The 17,685-nt window shown below is 41.5% G+C and overlaps 1 protein-coding gene across 2 annotated transcripts; it reads left to right on the top strand.

The window, feature by feature from the left end:
• The first annotated feature begins 1,322 nt into the window (after positions 1–1,322).
• aff3 (AF4/FMR2 family, member 3) lies at positions 1,323–17,189 on the top strand. Of its 2 annotated transcripts, XM_037239769.1 has the most exons (19): positions 1,327–1,537; positions 3,956–3,997; positions 5,884–5,952; positions 6,032–6,065; positions 6,151–6,199; positions 6,792–6,843; positions 7,046–7,080; positions 7,698–7,857; positions 10,744–12,438; positions 13,019–13,146; positions 13,313–13,463; positions 13,536–13,633; positions 13,703–13,766; positions 14,081–14,217; positions 14,831–14,902; positions 14,987–15,080; positions 15,554–15,603; positions 15,673–15,881; positions 16,519–17,189. In XM_037239769.1, exons 1-19 carry the CDS (start codon positions 1,463–1,465, stop codon positions 16,638–16,640), a joined length of 3,336 nt encoding a protein of 1,111 aa, XP_037095664.1. In that variant the 5' UTR covers positions 1,327–1,462; the 3' UTR covers positions 16,641–17,189. The 2 variants fall into 2 exon arrangements, 1 of the variants encoding a protein (XP_037095664.1); XR_005096131.1 differs by lacking the exon at positions 16,519–17,189 and having other exon boundaries at positions 1,323–1,537; positions 14,831–14,906; positions 15,673–15,754.
• The last annotated feature ends 496 nt before the right edge of the window (positions 17,190–17,685 follow it).

Below are 17,685 nucleotides of genomic sequence, written 5' to 3'. Positions count from 1 at the left end.
AGCATGCAGGGATAGATGGTCGGACATATGTTCGCTATAATCCCGCCACGGGGATTATGTTGACGGAAAAAGCCGCCCAACTGAATTTAGCATCCCGTTTCTAATGCTAACTTGCTATTCATACGGGCTACAAAGCCCAGACGTTTTCAGTAAGGCCTGTTTTCTGTTACAAACACACTTTCCATAGAGACAGACATTTCAAAGGATGAACCATTTATGTCTCATAATACTATGTCTCATTTGTGAAGGAAACCAAAGCAAGAAATAAGTAAACAGAGGCACAGTACTGAGGTTCTACTGCTAATAATTTCATCTTCTTCCATCACATTACAGTTCGCAAATGATTAGGTAGCCTTCTTAGTATGATGTAGCACAGTTCTCTACAACTACAAAAATCAATCAACAATCATGGTTGTGATGGAGTCGAGTAAAAATCAACTACTTGACCAGCTTCTCACCAGTGTGTCAATTGTGCAGGTGAAACATACTTTTCTCATTTTTTAACATGTTTTGAATGATATTAATCATCCGTCCATCTGCCCGGCCATCTGTCTGTCTGTCGTCCATCCATCCATCCATCCATCCATCCATCCATCCATCCATCCATCCATCCATCCATCCATCCATCCATCCATCCATCCATCCATCCATCCATCCATCCATCCATCCATCCATCCATCCCTATTATGCATTTTATCTTTACAAATTGTTACTCAGCTGTATTTTTTATATCTAGTTTTTGGTAGATTTTTTAGAATTTTTTTTAGGAAATTGACAATGTACCCTTTGTGTTTCATATTTCTTGTTTTTATGGGATTCATTTATGGTATTATTTACCTATTTATTTATTGGACCAAATATCAGTTCCAATATCTATAATTAAACTAATAAGTATTAATACACAGAGTTGAATGTTAAATGTCAGTACTAATAGTTGGTCCAATAAATAAATAACATTTAACATTATACGACACGCTGTGTAGGAAAAGATTCTCTTTACACGTTAACTTAACCAGCTACAGTATGGTTGCAAATTTTGCATTTTCGTTTTAAAGTCAACTCATTATCAATTAAATGAATCCCGATTTTAATTCAAAAGTAATTTAAATATGGTAACTCATGACTCCACAGGCAGTAATATTGAAAAGAAACCCGACTTTCAAACACAAGTAACTAGTAATGTATTCGATTTAGGAAGGAATTTACCCACCACTGTTAGTTGGAGACTAGTCACAGTCCACTCTCCTGGGTCGTGATCGTCCCCAGCATCCCGACGTCTTTGTGACGTCACCAGCCCGCCTCCAACTGCCCTCCACGGTAACCACACGGGGCTTCATCATGATCCTGCTCATCATCTTCCTCCTCAACAGCGGCAAGAGCAAAAAAGCAGGCTGCGTGTCGTCACGCGACTTGAGCTTAATATGGACAAGCACACGGGGCTCTGAGCATCCAGGCAGGAACAATGCCCACTGTCCTGTGCAGTGGCAGGGGGAAACTTTCCTTTGGCTTTTTGCTGCACCGATGCCTTTTTTCTCAGGTGAGGAAGAGCTAAGTCTCCGACAAGGCGGGTGTTGTGTGCGCGCGCGCGGGCGGGCGTACGTGTGCGTGTGTGTTTTCAACTGTGTGCGTGTGTAGTGTACAATTTCTTGGTTCCACTTTTTAAAATGGCCACATGATTTGGGTTTTAATGCTTTCTTTGGTAATGTTCCAGAAGTGTTCTAATGCAATTCACAGATGACTTCAGAAAAGGACCTAAATGCAATTTTGTAATGGACAAACTCACCCCAAACAATAACCAAGTAAATGCATCTGTTCATGTCAAATGATTATTGATTTGAAATTTGGTAGGTTACTTGTCTGCCTGCTCCTAAATTGTAATGTTAAATCAAGGTTAATCCAGATTGATTCCTGATTGCACTTGTAGTGGCAGTATAAAATCAAATCCAATTAAGATGTTCAAGCACTAGGTTATCTGATGATTATTTAACATTTTAACAAATATTTTTTTTAATCCAAACTTTTTGGGAATATTCCAGGAATCCTAATTAAATTCAAGTAAGAATTTCTGCACTAATACTATGAAATAAAGTTAACATTCAAAACCTTTCAAATTTAAAAATGTAGCGATTAAAAATAAAAATAAATAGTGTCATAATTACAAATTCCAGGGTTACAGTCTATCGGAAACAACTTGGTACTTATGATCCTAAATAAATTTAACTTAAACCAAATTCAATCCAGAACTGAGCCATGCTTCATGTGCATTATTAAATTAAAATCAAATTTAACATTTGTTCAAATTAAAATCAACGTAATTACATTGGAAAGAGGCATCCCATAGCTTCTTCACGTGTAAATTAGAATATTTTCAAAGTATATTTTATTTGTCAGTCATCAGTTTAACACAAAAATATTCAGTTGATCCAACATGAACTTACGATTTTGTATGAAACAAAAACCACATGGAATTGACTTTCATAGAAATACAAAGGAATCAGAGTCTGTCAGCTTAGTCATCAACAATTGATTCTTTTTCTTTTGGATGAAAGTCTTGCTTCATTTCATGCTACCCATTGTAGAAAGTTTATTTTAAAGGAGCATTCCGCCTGCAATCCAGAATATATGTTTTTATGTACACTATCCACCAAATGGCAGCTACGTATTTGAAGAATGTTAGCCTCTTGAAAAGTCTTGCAGCTCTTGGCAGGTGTTTTGTTTGCTGGGTTGCGGTTGACTCTATCCCTCGTGGCTTCGTCCGTTCATCAGGGTATTGCGCCACAAGTCTACAGCATGGCCCATGTGTTATAATAGCCTGCTAATTGGAACTCAAAGAACTGTTTCTCTTTGACCTCATATGGCACTGATGAACTGACGATGGCACACTTGAGCCCTTTTCTCCTCCGTGGGCTTCCGGTCTAGCCAAGTGACCTTTGTGAGTCATGAATGAAGGAGGGCAAAATGGGTCATTCATTTATACATGCACAGACATAGGCACACGCGGGTGATGATTTTGAACAGACGGCGCACGGACGAAAATTAAAGCACAATGAAGTTCCATACACTCTATTCATTTACTAAAATGGCTATTCATTCTAAAGGTGGCACTGAATGGGAAGCTCATGCTCGCTGCATGAAAATGAGCTATGTGGACCCCTACACTAGCAATGGCTGTCAGCAGACCTTGCATCTATTTTCTATTGCGGTTGTTCTCATTGGGGTCACAGGTAAGATACAGTAGTGCACAGGTGTCAAACTCAAGGCCCGGGGGCCAGATACGGTCCGCCACATCAAATTGTGCATCAAATTCATGTCATTACTAAAATTGCAAATTGTCTTCACTTTTAAAAATCAAAATTGTCAAATATTTGAACAGTTTTTACTAGTCTAATTTGAAAACAAGTTTTATTTCGTAGCTTATACTGTTTATAATATGAAGCGTTCGTACATTTATTCGGGTTGACCACTAGAGGGCCGCGGTTGACAATCCCTGCCCGAAAGTCAGCTGTGACCCCAAGCCCTGTAGAAGAATAGATAGTTGGATGCAACTGAGGTTTCTGCTCTCATGTACATCTGAAGGGGGAGCAGCAAAAAGGCGAGTAACATGCGGGGGAGGCATGGGGTAGAAGGGCGGGAAGCGAAAGATCATTTTGCAATATGCACACACTCCCCTTCCTCCTACTCATCTGCAGCTGTGATTTCAAGCAGACAGTATGACTCACTGACTCCCTGTCATTTCTTACAGTGACTAATATCTTCGTTCCTCATCATTCACCTGCACACCTGCAACTAAGACAGCATGAGTGTGACTTTGAAACATCTTAAGTGTGAATTAGTTGGTTTGCATTGTTAGTTTGGCTACTGTGCGTGCGTGTGTGCACCATCACTTATAATTAGTGATGACCTTTGACTGTCCTTTGCTCTTCCTATCACACACGGGTATGTCTCTTGTGTACAGGTAAAGAGAGGCCAACACAGCTGTGCCAAAAATATTTGGAGGGTAAGGACCCGCTTTTTATTATATCACGCATTTATGAAAACATTTGACTAATTGCATATTCATTGCAGCATTTATATTCATAATACTAGTAACTTATTATATTTATATTATTTTCATACTGCTAAATAAGGTCACAAAACTATTAGAAAGATTTCTCAGTAAGATGAAGTGTGTTTTGACAGAAACTTGTTGACACCGCTCTTTTTTGGGACTAAATATGAGATAAAACAAATGAAGTGAGAACAGTCCCATCACATCGTTGGTACCCTTCTGTTAAAAGAAAGAAAAACCAACAAAGGTCCCTGAAATAACTTGATCGTGATGACGCTGGAATTTGACAAAATGCATATGGATGACAAACCACAAAACTTCTGAGCACTTTAGGTTTATGTTTAATGTTTACTGAAAAGATCACTGTACCTGGGACTGCTCTGCTATTAGAAGGTGCTGAACCCATGCAACTGGGTAGCACGGAGGAGCGAGCCGGTAGGTTTCCTTTACACCTCCTGAGTTTTCATATCATCCCCCCAAAACACACACCAAAAACAAATTTGATGTCCTTTGCTCAAATGCAAAGTCAAATAAAGAAGTTTAATCCACAATAGCTACAGACGCTTAATGAAACATCACATTTCTATAGCGAAATATCAAAAGTAGGTCAGGTGTGATGTGCTAAGACGGTGGTTCCTAAACCTGGTACACGATGCACCACTTCAAGAATAGGCTCTCATACCATCCTGGAGATCATCATTAAAATACCACCAGAGAGAACCTGCGTACCACACTCTGAGAATCACTGTGATAAAAGATTAGAAGCAGCCTGTGTAAAATTTCACATTTTCAAAATGAACATGTTAAAATATATATTTTTTAAAAACTGTTTCCGAATAAAATGTGATAAAATCGTACGTAACACTGAAAATCTGAATATGTCAAATTGTGTATTCCATGTTAACTTTCAGCTGCAGGCGACAAAACGGTTAGGTCACCTGCCTCACTGTTTTGAGATTGGGGTTTTGTTGAGTTTGCATGTTGGGTTTCAGTTCCAAAAACATGCAAGTTAACTAAGACTCTGAATTGTCTCAATCATAGGTGTCAAACTCAAGGCCCGGGGGGCAAATGCGGCCCGCCACATCATTTTATGTGGCCCGCGAGGACAAATCAAATTTATGTCAGTGCTAAAATTGCAAATTCTTTTCACTTTAAAAAAAATAGAGATATTGCTAGCATTTTTTACGATTCATCTTTTTAAAGTATTTGAACATTTTTTCCTTTATTTCAGATTTGAAAACTCGTTATTCATCAATTTGTTGTGTAGTCTATACTGTATATAATACGAGGCCTTCATACATTTATTTGGGTTAATAGTCATAATGGCCCTCCGAAGAAAGCTATGATGACAAAAATACGTTTGACACCGCTGGTCTAAATAGTTAATTTTTTGTAATCTATGCCCTGCGATTGGCTATCGACCGGTACAGGGGCAATCTCTCAACCAAAGTCAGCTGGAGTAGTCTCCATCTTACCCGTGACCCTAGTGAAGAAGAAAACACATGGAAATTTGAATAGTAAAACCTGCAGCATTGAAACTTGATTAAACTTTGCAACTTCTGTTTGATTTTTTTCTTCATTCACTTGCATTCATTGTACCAAGGAGCCAGTCTATTTCCTAATGTATTTTGCAGTGGTTCCATTTCTTATTCTGTGGTTATCATCACATTTTGCCTACACATTTATAGTGGCATCACAAAAGACACAAATTTCAAACCTGTTTGACTTTTGAGACATGTTTTTCCAGAACATCTTGGTTGGATTCATCGTAAACAAAAACGTTTGAGGATTCCTGAGATTCTTGTGTGTGTTAAAGATAATGTATGATCCAACAGGACATGACTCAGTCGTGCCCATCAGAACAAGCCTTAGCAGGTGACCAGGGAATCCTCTTCAACGCTGCGGTACATTTGTTTATTTTCAATTATATTTCATTTCAATGTCATTTGTGTAGTCACATTTCTACTCCCGATCTGTTTAAAGGATGGAAAACAGCCGACAACACAACAGAGGCAAGGTATCCGTTTGGATGTGGGAATTTAAATGTGTTATAATCATCGTAACATGACTTTACATGCGCTGTCCATGTCTCATTCCGACAGGTTGGGGGCTGCGAATGACCCGTCATCCCCATGTGGCGCCTCACAAGTCGTAAGTGACACATGAGGAAAACATAAGTCACAGCAGCTTCTTAAACCTCAAAGGCACAAACACAAATGTCAGTGTGGAACTCAGGGGCCACCGACCCCCTTTGAGCTTCTTCTCGGTTAGTGATTAATGCAAAGTCTGTTACACACTCTGAAACAACACATTTGCTCAGATTACTGTTATTTTTAATGATTATTAATATTATTCATCACAATAAGGCACATTGTAAAATTGCCAGTGTTAAATTTGATATACCGTAATTTTCGGACTATAAGTCGCGGTTCTTTTCATAGTTTGGGTGGGGGGGCGACTTATACTCAGGAGCGACTTATATACATATATATGTTTTTTTTCACTTTTTTGGGCATTTTATGGCTGGTGCGACTTATACTCCGGTGCGACTTATAGTCCGAAAATTACGGTAGTTTTAATAAATTACAAATATTACAACCATGCCAATCTAACACATTGATCACAATCATCTTTATTGGCTGTGTAGGTAAGAACACACAAACCCGTGTCCTTTAGTTTGACCAATACAGTAACAAGAAAGAACGTGTTCCTTTTGAATTTCTCTTTTTCTTTCCTTTTGTAGAATGCTTGTTGATGATTTAAGATTAAGCAGCGATGAGGATGACGCGCAAAGGGTAGGTGGGATTACTATTTGCCTATTGGGTGAAATACAAGTTGTAGTGAATGCGTGGATTTAGGAAGCACACTGACAATTAACATTAGGCCAAACAAGCCTGTAAAAGGTTTGGGGCAAAACTAAGTTACCAATGTGTTTATATTTGACTTCTGTGATCGAGGATGTTTACTTTCAGTTTTTTTTGCTTTGTGCTTCGAAAGGCAACTCGTGAATCAGCTTCATGGGAAGAACACAGGTATTCATGCATGGCAGACACCTGTATGTGTGTGTGTGTGTGTGTGTGGTTTAATACCTGGCAATCACGTCTCCCTACCCTGTTATGTTGAACGTAAAGTCGATATTTTGTACATCACCAAAGAATGAACTGCACTAAATGCAGGATTCCATTGAAATTGCGCTTGCATTCACCTTCACTGGGTTCTGTGTGAAATGCTGAGGTGGATAAATACTGGTTTCCCAGAAATTGTATGAAAGGGCTTGCTGATGACATAATGACACCTCTCTTCTGATCCTCACCTGAATGTAAAGGCTCCTAAATGACTCTTTCTTCGAAATCACTTTTGTAACGTGGCTGTAAATATGTTGTGGCTAGCATGTTTGCCTCAGAGTCGAGAGGTTCTCGGTTCAAATCTTTGCTCCAACTTCCTCCCGCACACCGAAAACCTTCCCGTAAGGTTAAAACATCTTGTGTATGAATGGTTGTTTCGAGGCATGGATGTACCTCCTTAAAGATTTGTCTACTTATTTCAATTTTTGCTCGTTTTGAATGTTCGTATCACTGTGTACCCATAAAAGGAGTACTTTGCTAACCCTTCCTTCTGCTGGCGTGCGTGCGTGTGTGCTGACTGACAGTGTGTCGCGCACAAATGGCAGGAGGGTGAGACATTCCAGCTCGAACTCATCGCAATCCCACTCTTCCGTGGAGTCGCTCAGCGGGAGCCTTCATTCCCGGAGCTCCAGCCCAGCTGCTTGGCCCACAGATGCACAGTCCCCATGCAGCAGCAACAAGGAGGTAAGCACAAAGGGCCGCTGCTGCCTCCTCTCCTATCGCCCATCCCTGTCTTTTCTGTTTGTGTCTTGCTCGGTTGTCTGGATGATGTGGGAGCGGTGGCCTGGAGGCACTTATGACGGCAGGTGTGGGTGGGAGGGAGGGAGGAATGCAAGTGTGAGTTTGAAAAAAAAAAAAAAGGTGGAGGAAGTAGCTCAGGGGCTGTGCGGTAGCTTTGGGAATTATTGCCTGGGTGTCATGTCAACAGGCTCACTCTTACGGAACAAAAGCCCCCAGGAAGGGAAGTCATGTTGACATCAGACACGGCAACAGCGTACACTAACTAGGATTACACATCCATCCATTTCCTAAAGCCTTTGACCTCATTAGGGTTGTTGTGTAGCTGGAACCTATCCCAGATGATGACAGGGTACACAGTGGAGTGATTGCTATCTATCTATCTATCTATCTATCTATCTATCTATCTATCTATCTATCTATCTATCTATCTATCTATCTATCTATCTATCTATCTATCTATCTATCTATCTATCTATCTATCTATCTATCTATCTATCTATCTATCTATCTATCTATCCATCCATCCAGCTATCATCTATCTATCTATCGATCGATCGATCGATCGATCTATCTATCGATCGATCTATCTATCTACATATCTATCACCCATCCATCTATCTATCTATCTATCTATCTATCTATCTATCTATCTATCTATCTATCTATCTATCTATCTATCCATCCATCCATCCATCCATCCATCCATCCATCCATCCATCCATCCATCCATCCATCCATCCATCCATCCATCCATCCATCCATCCATCCATCCATCCATCCATCCATCCATCCATCCATCCATCCATCCATCCACCCACCCACCTACCCACCTACCTACCTACCTACCTACCTACCTACCTACCTACCTACCTACCTACCTACCTACCTACCTACCTACCTACCTACTCACCCTTCCACCCTGACTAACTTTTGGTGGCAGGCGGGTAGAGCACAAAACAAACAACCTTTAACACTCACATTCACCCAAATGGTCAATTTAAAATCTTCATTTCATTTAACATGCTTGTTTTTAGAATGTGAGAGAAAGCTGGAGTACCAGCAGAAAAACTCACACATCATTTTAACTTCACTGTTAATGTGTCCCATCCTAAAACATAACTAGCACACAGGGTAAGTCTGTTCAGGCCGAAAACAAACCAATTTAAATGAGGACTATATAGCAGCATTTTTTATTTATTTTTTTGGTCTGGTTTTATATTCTAGTTTAGGACCGTATTTTCTTTTCAAAGGGCAAAATGAGCTGGATCTTTCCAGTTCCAAGTGTCCGATTACATTGTTAGTGTTGACGTGTTAAGCATGGTATACTGTGGGTGGAATCCTGTGGAGAGTGGTGGGCTGCTCTGAGATGCTTGGTATGTGGGGGGACGAAGGGGCAACCTGCTCCTCTTTCATGAAAGCAAGGCCCTGTAGATGTCCCACCATGCAACACATTGGGCCTCTATGGCAAAAATGGGGAGTGGAGTTTATGTGAGGCTGTGGAGGGGGGAGGGGGGGGTAGACCATGTGTTTTCCATTTACGCTGAGTGTCTCCGAAAGGACGAGACGAGGTTGGAGCTGTTCAGGCGGCCAGTCCAGAGTTATAGGTACGAAAGAGGTAGGGTGGACCAGAAGAGAAGAAAAGGGGAGGGAAGTCCAGACGGTACAAGCGATGTAGTGTCTTCCCTGGAAAGAGGTCGAGGGATGTGGCGAGTAGGAGGGGGCTCGCTGTTTGACTTGAGGAGTGGAAGTTTAATATTAGCGCTGCTGCTTGGCTGCCGGAGGGAAGGGAGAAGACGAGAGGCGAAGAGACAGGGAGCAGGGGCAACTTTGCTCTGCAGCTGTGAGTATTTTTCCCAAAACTTTTTTTCCCCCCCATATTCACTCGTATGCTTGCCCTGTCACTCATTTGTTGGGTAAACTTTGAGTTCTTTGAAAGCATCGGACGGGTTGTGTCGCTGGCAGTCTGCATGTGAGTTTGAGGAACAGCGGTAAGACTTTTTTGTTGTGTTGTAGTGTCACGGTTAGCACTCCAGACTCTGAATCCGGTGATCGGAGTTCAAAACTCGATCACCTCCATGTTATTTATTTGGAACTTACACGGGTGTCAGTGACCGATCCTTGTGTCTATCCATGTCGTAAGATCACAGAAGGAATAAATAAATAAATAAATAAAAGTGTTCGGCACAAATAGTTTGGGAGATTGCTTATTCCAAGTGAAGCGGTACTTCTAAAGATAGGATTGAAATATGTCTCTGAGGTTTGTCAGCTATATCATGAAAAAAAAAATTCAGTTCAGTGAGCATCAAAAGTGTGTATAGCAAACGGATTCATTCAAATCTCGTTTTGTTAGATCAAAAAAGGTTTGAAAATGGGACATGTCAGGTAGATAAAATGAATTTGCTTTCTCAACATCTTAATGTTGGTTTATTTTTTATTCTTGATTGGCAGTACTGTCACATTTGCCGTACAGCTCCAAATCTTGGTCTCAGTCTTTTTGTGTGACTGGCTCCATTTTCTCTCCGTGGTTGCGGGGACTCCAAAAACAAAAATACATGTTAGGTTCATGGAATCCAATATGTCCTTTATTCTCTCCGAAATTCAAAAATGAATCACAGTGCAAACTGTGTGTCATCTTTGAGATTACATGTGTATGTGTCGCTTTAAGAACAAATATTCACTGGGGTGCTGGTGATAAGCAGCCAGCTTGCTTTGGAATGTTTGCTGTGCATATTTGAGATGTATTCACTCTCAAACACAGTTACATAAAACACAAAATGTATTTGATTGGCTTATACGCTGAAGTTACATTTTCTTCAATGATCTCTGCAGACTGATCGCTCCACAGCTGCCCAGTGGCAATTGGATAAGTGGCTGAAGAAGTCCCAGAACAAGGTAGCTCCAAGTGACCATTACCATAGCATTTCTGGAGATCCGCCCTCCCCGCGCAAAGCACCGTCTCCGGCAAGATGCTGGGACAGCAATCAGGAATACAGCCCTAGCCAAAGCCCCATTCCCAGCCCGCAATTGAGCTACAGGCCAGGCAGCCCCCTGCTGAGTCCCGATTACGGCTTCTGTCCGAGCACCTGCCCAAGTCCCAGCAATAGCAGGCGCAGTTCCATACTGAGTCCAGTTCCAAGTGAAATCCCAAGTCCATGCGGGAGCTCAAGAGTGCAGCATAGCCCAAAGCCAAGTCACAGAGGACCTCAGTTAAGTCCCACTTCATCTCCTTTGCAGGGTTACCACTACCCTGAGGTTCAAAGTCATCTGTACGCAGCACCACCTCCCCACAGGACAGAATTTAGGTCACGGATTGACCCATTGTCTAACTCTGAGGCCAAAACCAAGCTCACAAATAGCACCAAGCCTCCCTCCAAGGCGAGGCCCGCAGAACCCAGAGACCAAAAACAAAACAAATCCAAAGCCGTCTTAACCCGCAGTGATAGTCACAGACCGCAGAACCGTTCCCATCCAGGCAATAAAAAGCCGTCGCAATACGAGCGCATTCAGGGAGACCGACCCGGCCGCAGCGCAGACGGCAAGGCTCGTTCTCCGCTTCGGCACAGTTCTCAACACCTTCTTCCAACTGGCCGTGAAAACAGCATCGGTCAAGGCCCGAGCGCCAAAGCTGTTAATCGCCCGAGACCATGTCCTAACCCACAACCCTGGGCCAAGCCGAGTGCTGTTAATGTTTCGAGAACATCACACAAGAAGCCCCAGGACAAGAAACGTGACGTGGTCCACAGAGAAGTTCCTCAAGCCGAGGGGAGGAAAGACAGAAGGAGAGAAGATAGGCACAGGGAGGAGGCGAGAAAGGAAGACAGGAGGCTGGCGGAGGAGCAGCTCCTGAGACATCGCTGGATCGAGACTTCCGCAGAAGAGGAGGAAGAGGAGGCGGTAGTTATCGAGAAGCAGCCGAGGAGGCCTCGGGAGAAACAACAAATCCGTGAGTGCCAAACAATCCATTTCAAAGAGCGACAACTTCAGAACCATCACACGCAGCCCCAAAGAAGAACACAGAAGAAGACCAAGCGGCGAGACTCTTCATCTTCACTCAGCCCGCCTCCTCAAGGACAGTCTTGCTCATCCTCTGCTCTGACAAATTCCGATTCGGAATATCAGACACAAGTCGCCAAGGTTCCGGCAGACTCGACTTCACTCCAGAAACTTCGCAGGAGAAGTCAAAACGTCTCTGGTAGACCGGATTCTAGCAAGCCCAGAGGAAAGACCTCCGAAAGCCAAGGCGAGGGGCGGCAGAGTGAGACCAGGCACAGACTCTACACTCTGGTCCCGTTCGGGCGAAGCGAACAGGCCGCGGCGCCTTCCCAACGTGGACTGGGGAACCTGGTGGTGCACATAGACCTCTGTCTCCTCAAGAGGGTCCCGGACACAGCTGTTAATTCCACCGTTAAAGCCACTAACTCCTCCTCCTCCTCTTCGTCAAAGACAAAAAACAAGCAAACAGAGGCGATGAAACATCGCTACATGGCAGATGCCTTCTCCAAAGACAGCAAAAGAAAACGCAAGGTAAGCATTTTTTTCAATACCGTTTCAAATGAGCACTTTCGACTCGAAACTTTAAAGGAGCCAGATCGTGTTCAAAACAAATGACCGTTTTGGAGCTTTTAGTCAAAATGCAAATTCCTCAGCCCAAAGTGGTGCTTTCCTCAAGTCTGCACTTAACAACCTGTCAAAGCACTTTCATGCAAAACGACTTCAAATGAAAATTGATTTTACATTCATATAAAGTCACCAAGCACGACCACCTCACGGTTAGGAGGGTGCCGGTTCGATTCCACCTCCGGCATGTTCTCCCACGTGGGTTTTCTCCGGGCACTCCGGTTTCCTCCCACATCCCAAAAACCTGCTTGGTAGGCCGATTGAGCACTCCAAAAGGTACATTGGGATTTATTACTTTGGCGCGATCTGACGAATCAAAAATTCTTACCTAGAGTCAGCCTCATTTTCTTTTTAAGAAAATAGACTAGGCTACTTCCCCAATTTAGTCAGTGTTGGAGTAGGAACTGAAGACATCCACTAATTCCTGGCAAGTAAATTGGTTGTGTGTGTGCATGCGTGTGTGTGTGCACGCGCCCTTGTGTGACAGTTGGAGAATGGCGTCTCACATAAAGAAAGCAAGAGGAACACGCCACAAGCCAAAGACGCTGCCTCTGGCACGAAATCCTCATTACATGTGGCTGAGTGTAGCATTTCAACTGAGACCATGCATAATGGGTAAGAGTTGGATTTTTTTTTTTTTTTGCTGATCTCAATTTGAAGTCAATCGGTATGACCTCATGAAATCATTTGAAAATGGATGTACCATGTATTGTGTATAAAATTGGTGTTCCTAATAAAATGGCTGCGACATTTGACAGCAATGCTTCTTGTTTGTTGACAGATTTTTGGAAGAGTACTTAGACGATAAGCAGCCGTTATCTCCCCTGTCACCGCTGTCAGACAGCCCTGAGACCACCCAACTTACATCCAAAGCAAAAAATGGCGAGCTTTATCACAAGAACAAAGATAAGAGCAAAGATTCAGCACTCCAGGTAACACAAAAGGAGCGATTTATCTACTTGCAACCGATTGTCTTCATTTTTATTTTTCCCTTACTCCCCTAGCCAAAAAAGGAGGTGGATTATGTGAAAGTGTCCAGACGGCCTTTGTCAGATTCCTGGGGCCCCGCAGGACACAGAGCAGCCGTGGCAAATACAGAAACGTGAGCGACCTCATTAGGATTTACTAACAAACGTTAATTAACACACGTTTTCATTTCTCACATTTCCAGGCCTCACCACGCCGAGTACTACTTACACGAAGCCAAAAGGATGAAGCACCGTGCGGATGCCATGGTGAGTCTACAATCTGAATATGATCACAAAAGTAGCATTTTAGAGAAAAGTCAAAAAGTAAGATAGATGTGTGGCTTCGTGTGGCTGGAATGAATTTTGAAAAGTACACATAAGTTCCACAGAAAAAGTGCAATTTGTGAAAAGAGCAAAGGGATAGGACATGTACTTTATTATCTATTTTTTATTTGTGATCTTGTTTGTTATGAAGGGTTTTAGAAGTGCATGTTTTCTTTCTTTTTTGTTTTTCATTTTAAGAAACTTCCACCAAATGGCATCATTGCTAATGTTAGCCCTCTCCCCTCCATGTGTTCCAGGTGGACAAGCTGGGGAAGGCCGTAAATTACGTCGATGCTGCTCTCTCATTTATGGAATGTGGCAAAGCCATGGAGGATGGCCCGCTGGAGGCAAAATCACCCTACACCATGTATGCGGAGACGGTGGAGCTCATAAGGTGAGTGAGCTAAAAAAATACTCATACAGTACTTCTATCAAAAAAGACAAGATATTAACAGCAGAGTATATGCATTGGATTTTCCCTTTGTGGCATTGAAATGATTCAAGTCAATTAATAAGTTAATGGCTTATAGCAGGGGTGTCAAACTCTTTTTCTTGGCGGTCATAGCTTCTTTCTGAGGGCCATTATGACTGTCAACCCAAAAAAATGTATGAGCACCTCATATTATATACAGTAAAAGCTACAAAACAAACTGACAAATAACTCATTTTCAAATCAGACAAGTAAAAACTAGATCAAAGATATTATTAAAAGTGAAGACAATTTGCAATTCTAGTAATGTCACACAAATTTGATGCACAATTTGTCTTCGCGGGCTACATAAAATGATGTGGCGGGCCGTATCTGGCCCCCGGGCCTTGAGTTTGACACCTGTGGCTTATAGTGACCCGTGAACCTGTATTGCTCACTTTGTCATTTTGTTTTGAGCCTTCCTTTTACCCTGTCGGACCACCGTATTGATTGTGTTCAGTAATGGTGAACTGGGTGGACTGCTTGTCTTTCAATAGTCTCCCAATTCCCCAATGAAAACAAATGACTGGGTTTACAGGTATGCTATGAGGCTAAAGAGCCATTCTGGTCCTGGTGCACGACAAGAAGACAAACAGCTGGCAGTCCTCTGGTGCGTAAGTTTGCTTCTCACTCACAAAGATGGGTTTTGAAGCTCTATTCAAAGGGACTTTCAATCGTCCTTGTTTGTTGGCAGCTTTCGATGTCTCGCCCTCCTCTACTGGCAGATGTTTCGTTTAAAGAAGGATCATGCACTGAAATACTCTAAAGTACTACTCGACTACTTTAAGGTAAGCCACGACTGGTATCGCCGGTGCTGGAATCGGAACTGTCTGACTTTCATAACCGGTCGGCAGAGCTAGCATATTGCGGCTAGGCGAGCGACAAGCTTGTTCTTAACAGGGGTGTCAGTCATTTTTTTTGTGGTCATAGTTTCTTTCGGAGGGCCATTATGACTGTCAACCCGAATAAATGTATGAGCACCTCATATTATATCCAGTAAAAGCTACAAAACAAACTGACAAATAACCCGTTTTCAAATCAGACGAGTAAAAACTGGTCAAATATTTTAAAAAAAGATATTAAAAGTGAAGACAATTTGCAATTCTAGTAATGACACACGAATTTGATGCACAATTTGTCTTTGCGGGCCACACCAAATGATGTGGCGGGCCGTATCTGGCCCCCGGGCCTTGAGTTTGACACCTGTGCCATAGACTAAAGAAAAAGGATCTCCTGACTGACTCTGTTGTTATCCTTACAGACTTCTCCCAAAGTGCCTCTGATGCCATCCTGCTGGAATGACACCGGAAAGTAAGCAGACAACAAGTCTAATGCTCCAAGAATCAGACTCCATTGACCGCTCTTGCGTTTATCGTGCAGGGATACAGGAGGACCCTCTCCTCCCCAACTACCCGATGCCACCAAACACATCCGGCGGGGTTCACATGGGGACAGTGCTTCCCCGTCACTCATAAGCATACCTCAACGTATCCACCAGATGGCGGCAAATCACCTAAACATCACCAATAGTGTCCTGTACAGCTATGAGTACTGGGAGGTTGCAGACAACCTGGCAAAAGAGAGTAAAGGTATGTGCATTGAACGTCATACATAACTGATTTATTGGGTATATTATAATGAAAAATGTTGGTCATTTAAAAACAAAAAACACACAGTACATTTGATTAATTTAATTTAATAATTGGTTCACTAATTAGAACTGAGTTGATTATGGAAAATCAAGTAAAAAAATTAGAATTAATTATTATATTTGAAATGATTGTAATTTAGAATATTTATTTTATTTTGAATTCGATATAAATAAAAAGTCACTTTAGATTTCATTTTATTCTAAAAGTAAACAATTTTACATTTCTTATTCTTTGAGTTTTACATTAGTTACTATTGTAAAAAAAACTACTAATGATTAGTTGTAGTACAGGTAGTAGTAGTGAGTATATATTAAAAAAATATTTTAAACGAAACATTTTCGAACAGTTACATATACAGTTAAAATATCTATTTTATCAAATATTTTTTCATCATTGTTTATTATTACTATTCTATTAGTAAAAGGAAACAATGTATATGAATTATATAAATGTTTGCCCAGCCTTCCTCTGACCACTAGTCCACAGTGTTACCTGCATTGCACATTATTTAACTTGAAAATATCACTTTTTTTGCCTTTTTTTTTTTAAAAATATTCTTTTTCTACTCAAACAGAGTTCTTTAACTACTTGAATACTCTGTCCGGGCCATTGACGCTTCACAGCAGCATCGTTCATGCGGTGCAGTACACCAGACAAGCTCTTCAGTGGATTCGCATCAGTGCCAAACTTAACTAACATGCACAAGATGCCCAATCTGTCAACAAGGACAGCGGGAAGAGCCTTCTTCCTATCATTTACGGAAAGTATGCTGCAGAACTGGAGCAAATGTCTATAATTATATATTACGAGCATTTTGCCTCGGGCCATAGGTTCCCAACCCTTGAACAAAAGAGATCTGAACTGTGAACATCCCTGCAGAAATGATATTGACCAATTTGAGGACTCATCCACTTCCTTCCTCATTAAATGAACCTGGAAAAATGTGCATAGTGATTTGAAGCCTCTAATCCTTTGCCAAATATCCAATAGCGACATAGTAAACAGGACTCAGTCACTGTAATGTCAGCCAATTGTTGCGCAAAGGCCTTTCATATGTTAGTTACAGTTGTACTTTTTCAATATGTGCTGTACAAAACCGTTTCTACAATTTTGCATTGTGCGCTAATGAAGATTTCATGTTTTTTTTTTGTATATTTAAATATTTGTTCTACTGTGCAATACTTCTTGGAATTGTTTAAGAGAAACAAATACAAAGAAATAAAGTGTGGCTCTCAGTCAATTGAATCAGCATAGGTGAGCACATTATTAATTTGCAGTCAGGATTCCTGACTGAGCTCTTCTGCATCCTGACTCAAGATACAGAATGGTAGACATCTGTCGTTGAAGGGGGTATTCAGAAATCTATAGCACAACTTTATTAATTGTTAATTGATTGAAACAAAAATATTGCTGGGTGGTGGTGGTGGTGGGGTTGACAATAGAGACAAAGGGACATAGAGTGACAGTCACAAGTAGATGTAGAATGGCTAGTTATTCTTTATCCTTTGTGTATTTTGACAGGATAACAATCAAATACATTTTAAGACATCTGTTTTTTATTGCACTCCTTTCAACCAAAATATTAGAAACATCCCTGTGTGATGCATAGCAGTACTGAACTACTTGAAACTACAAAAAAAAGTTCAAATAAAATACCAACTGAACACATTATATAATTGTGAAGGGACACGAACGTCAGCCTCTCCATCGATACTTCCTACTTGCAAAAACAGTAGGCGTA

The sequence above is a fragment of the Syngnathus acus genome, chromosome 21, assembly GCF_901709675.1.
Source record: "Syngnathus acus chromosome 21, fSynAcu1.2, whole genome shotgun sequence".
NCBI classification, from domain to species: domain Eukaryota; kingdom Metazoa; phylum Chordata; class Actinopteri; order Syngnathiformes; family Syngnathidae; genus Syngnathus; species Syngnathus acus.
The sequence above is the reverse complement of the archived record's forward strand: the minus strand, read 5'-3'. Positions and strand labels throughout refer to the sequence as shown.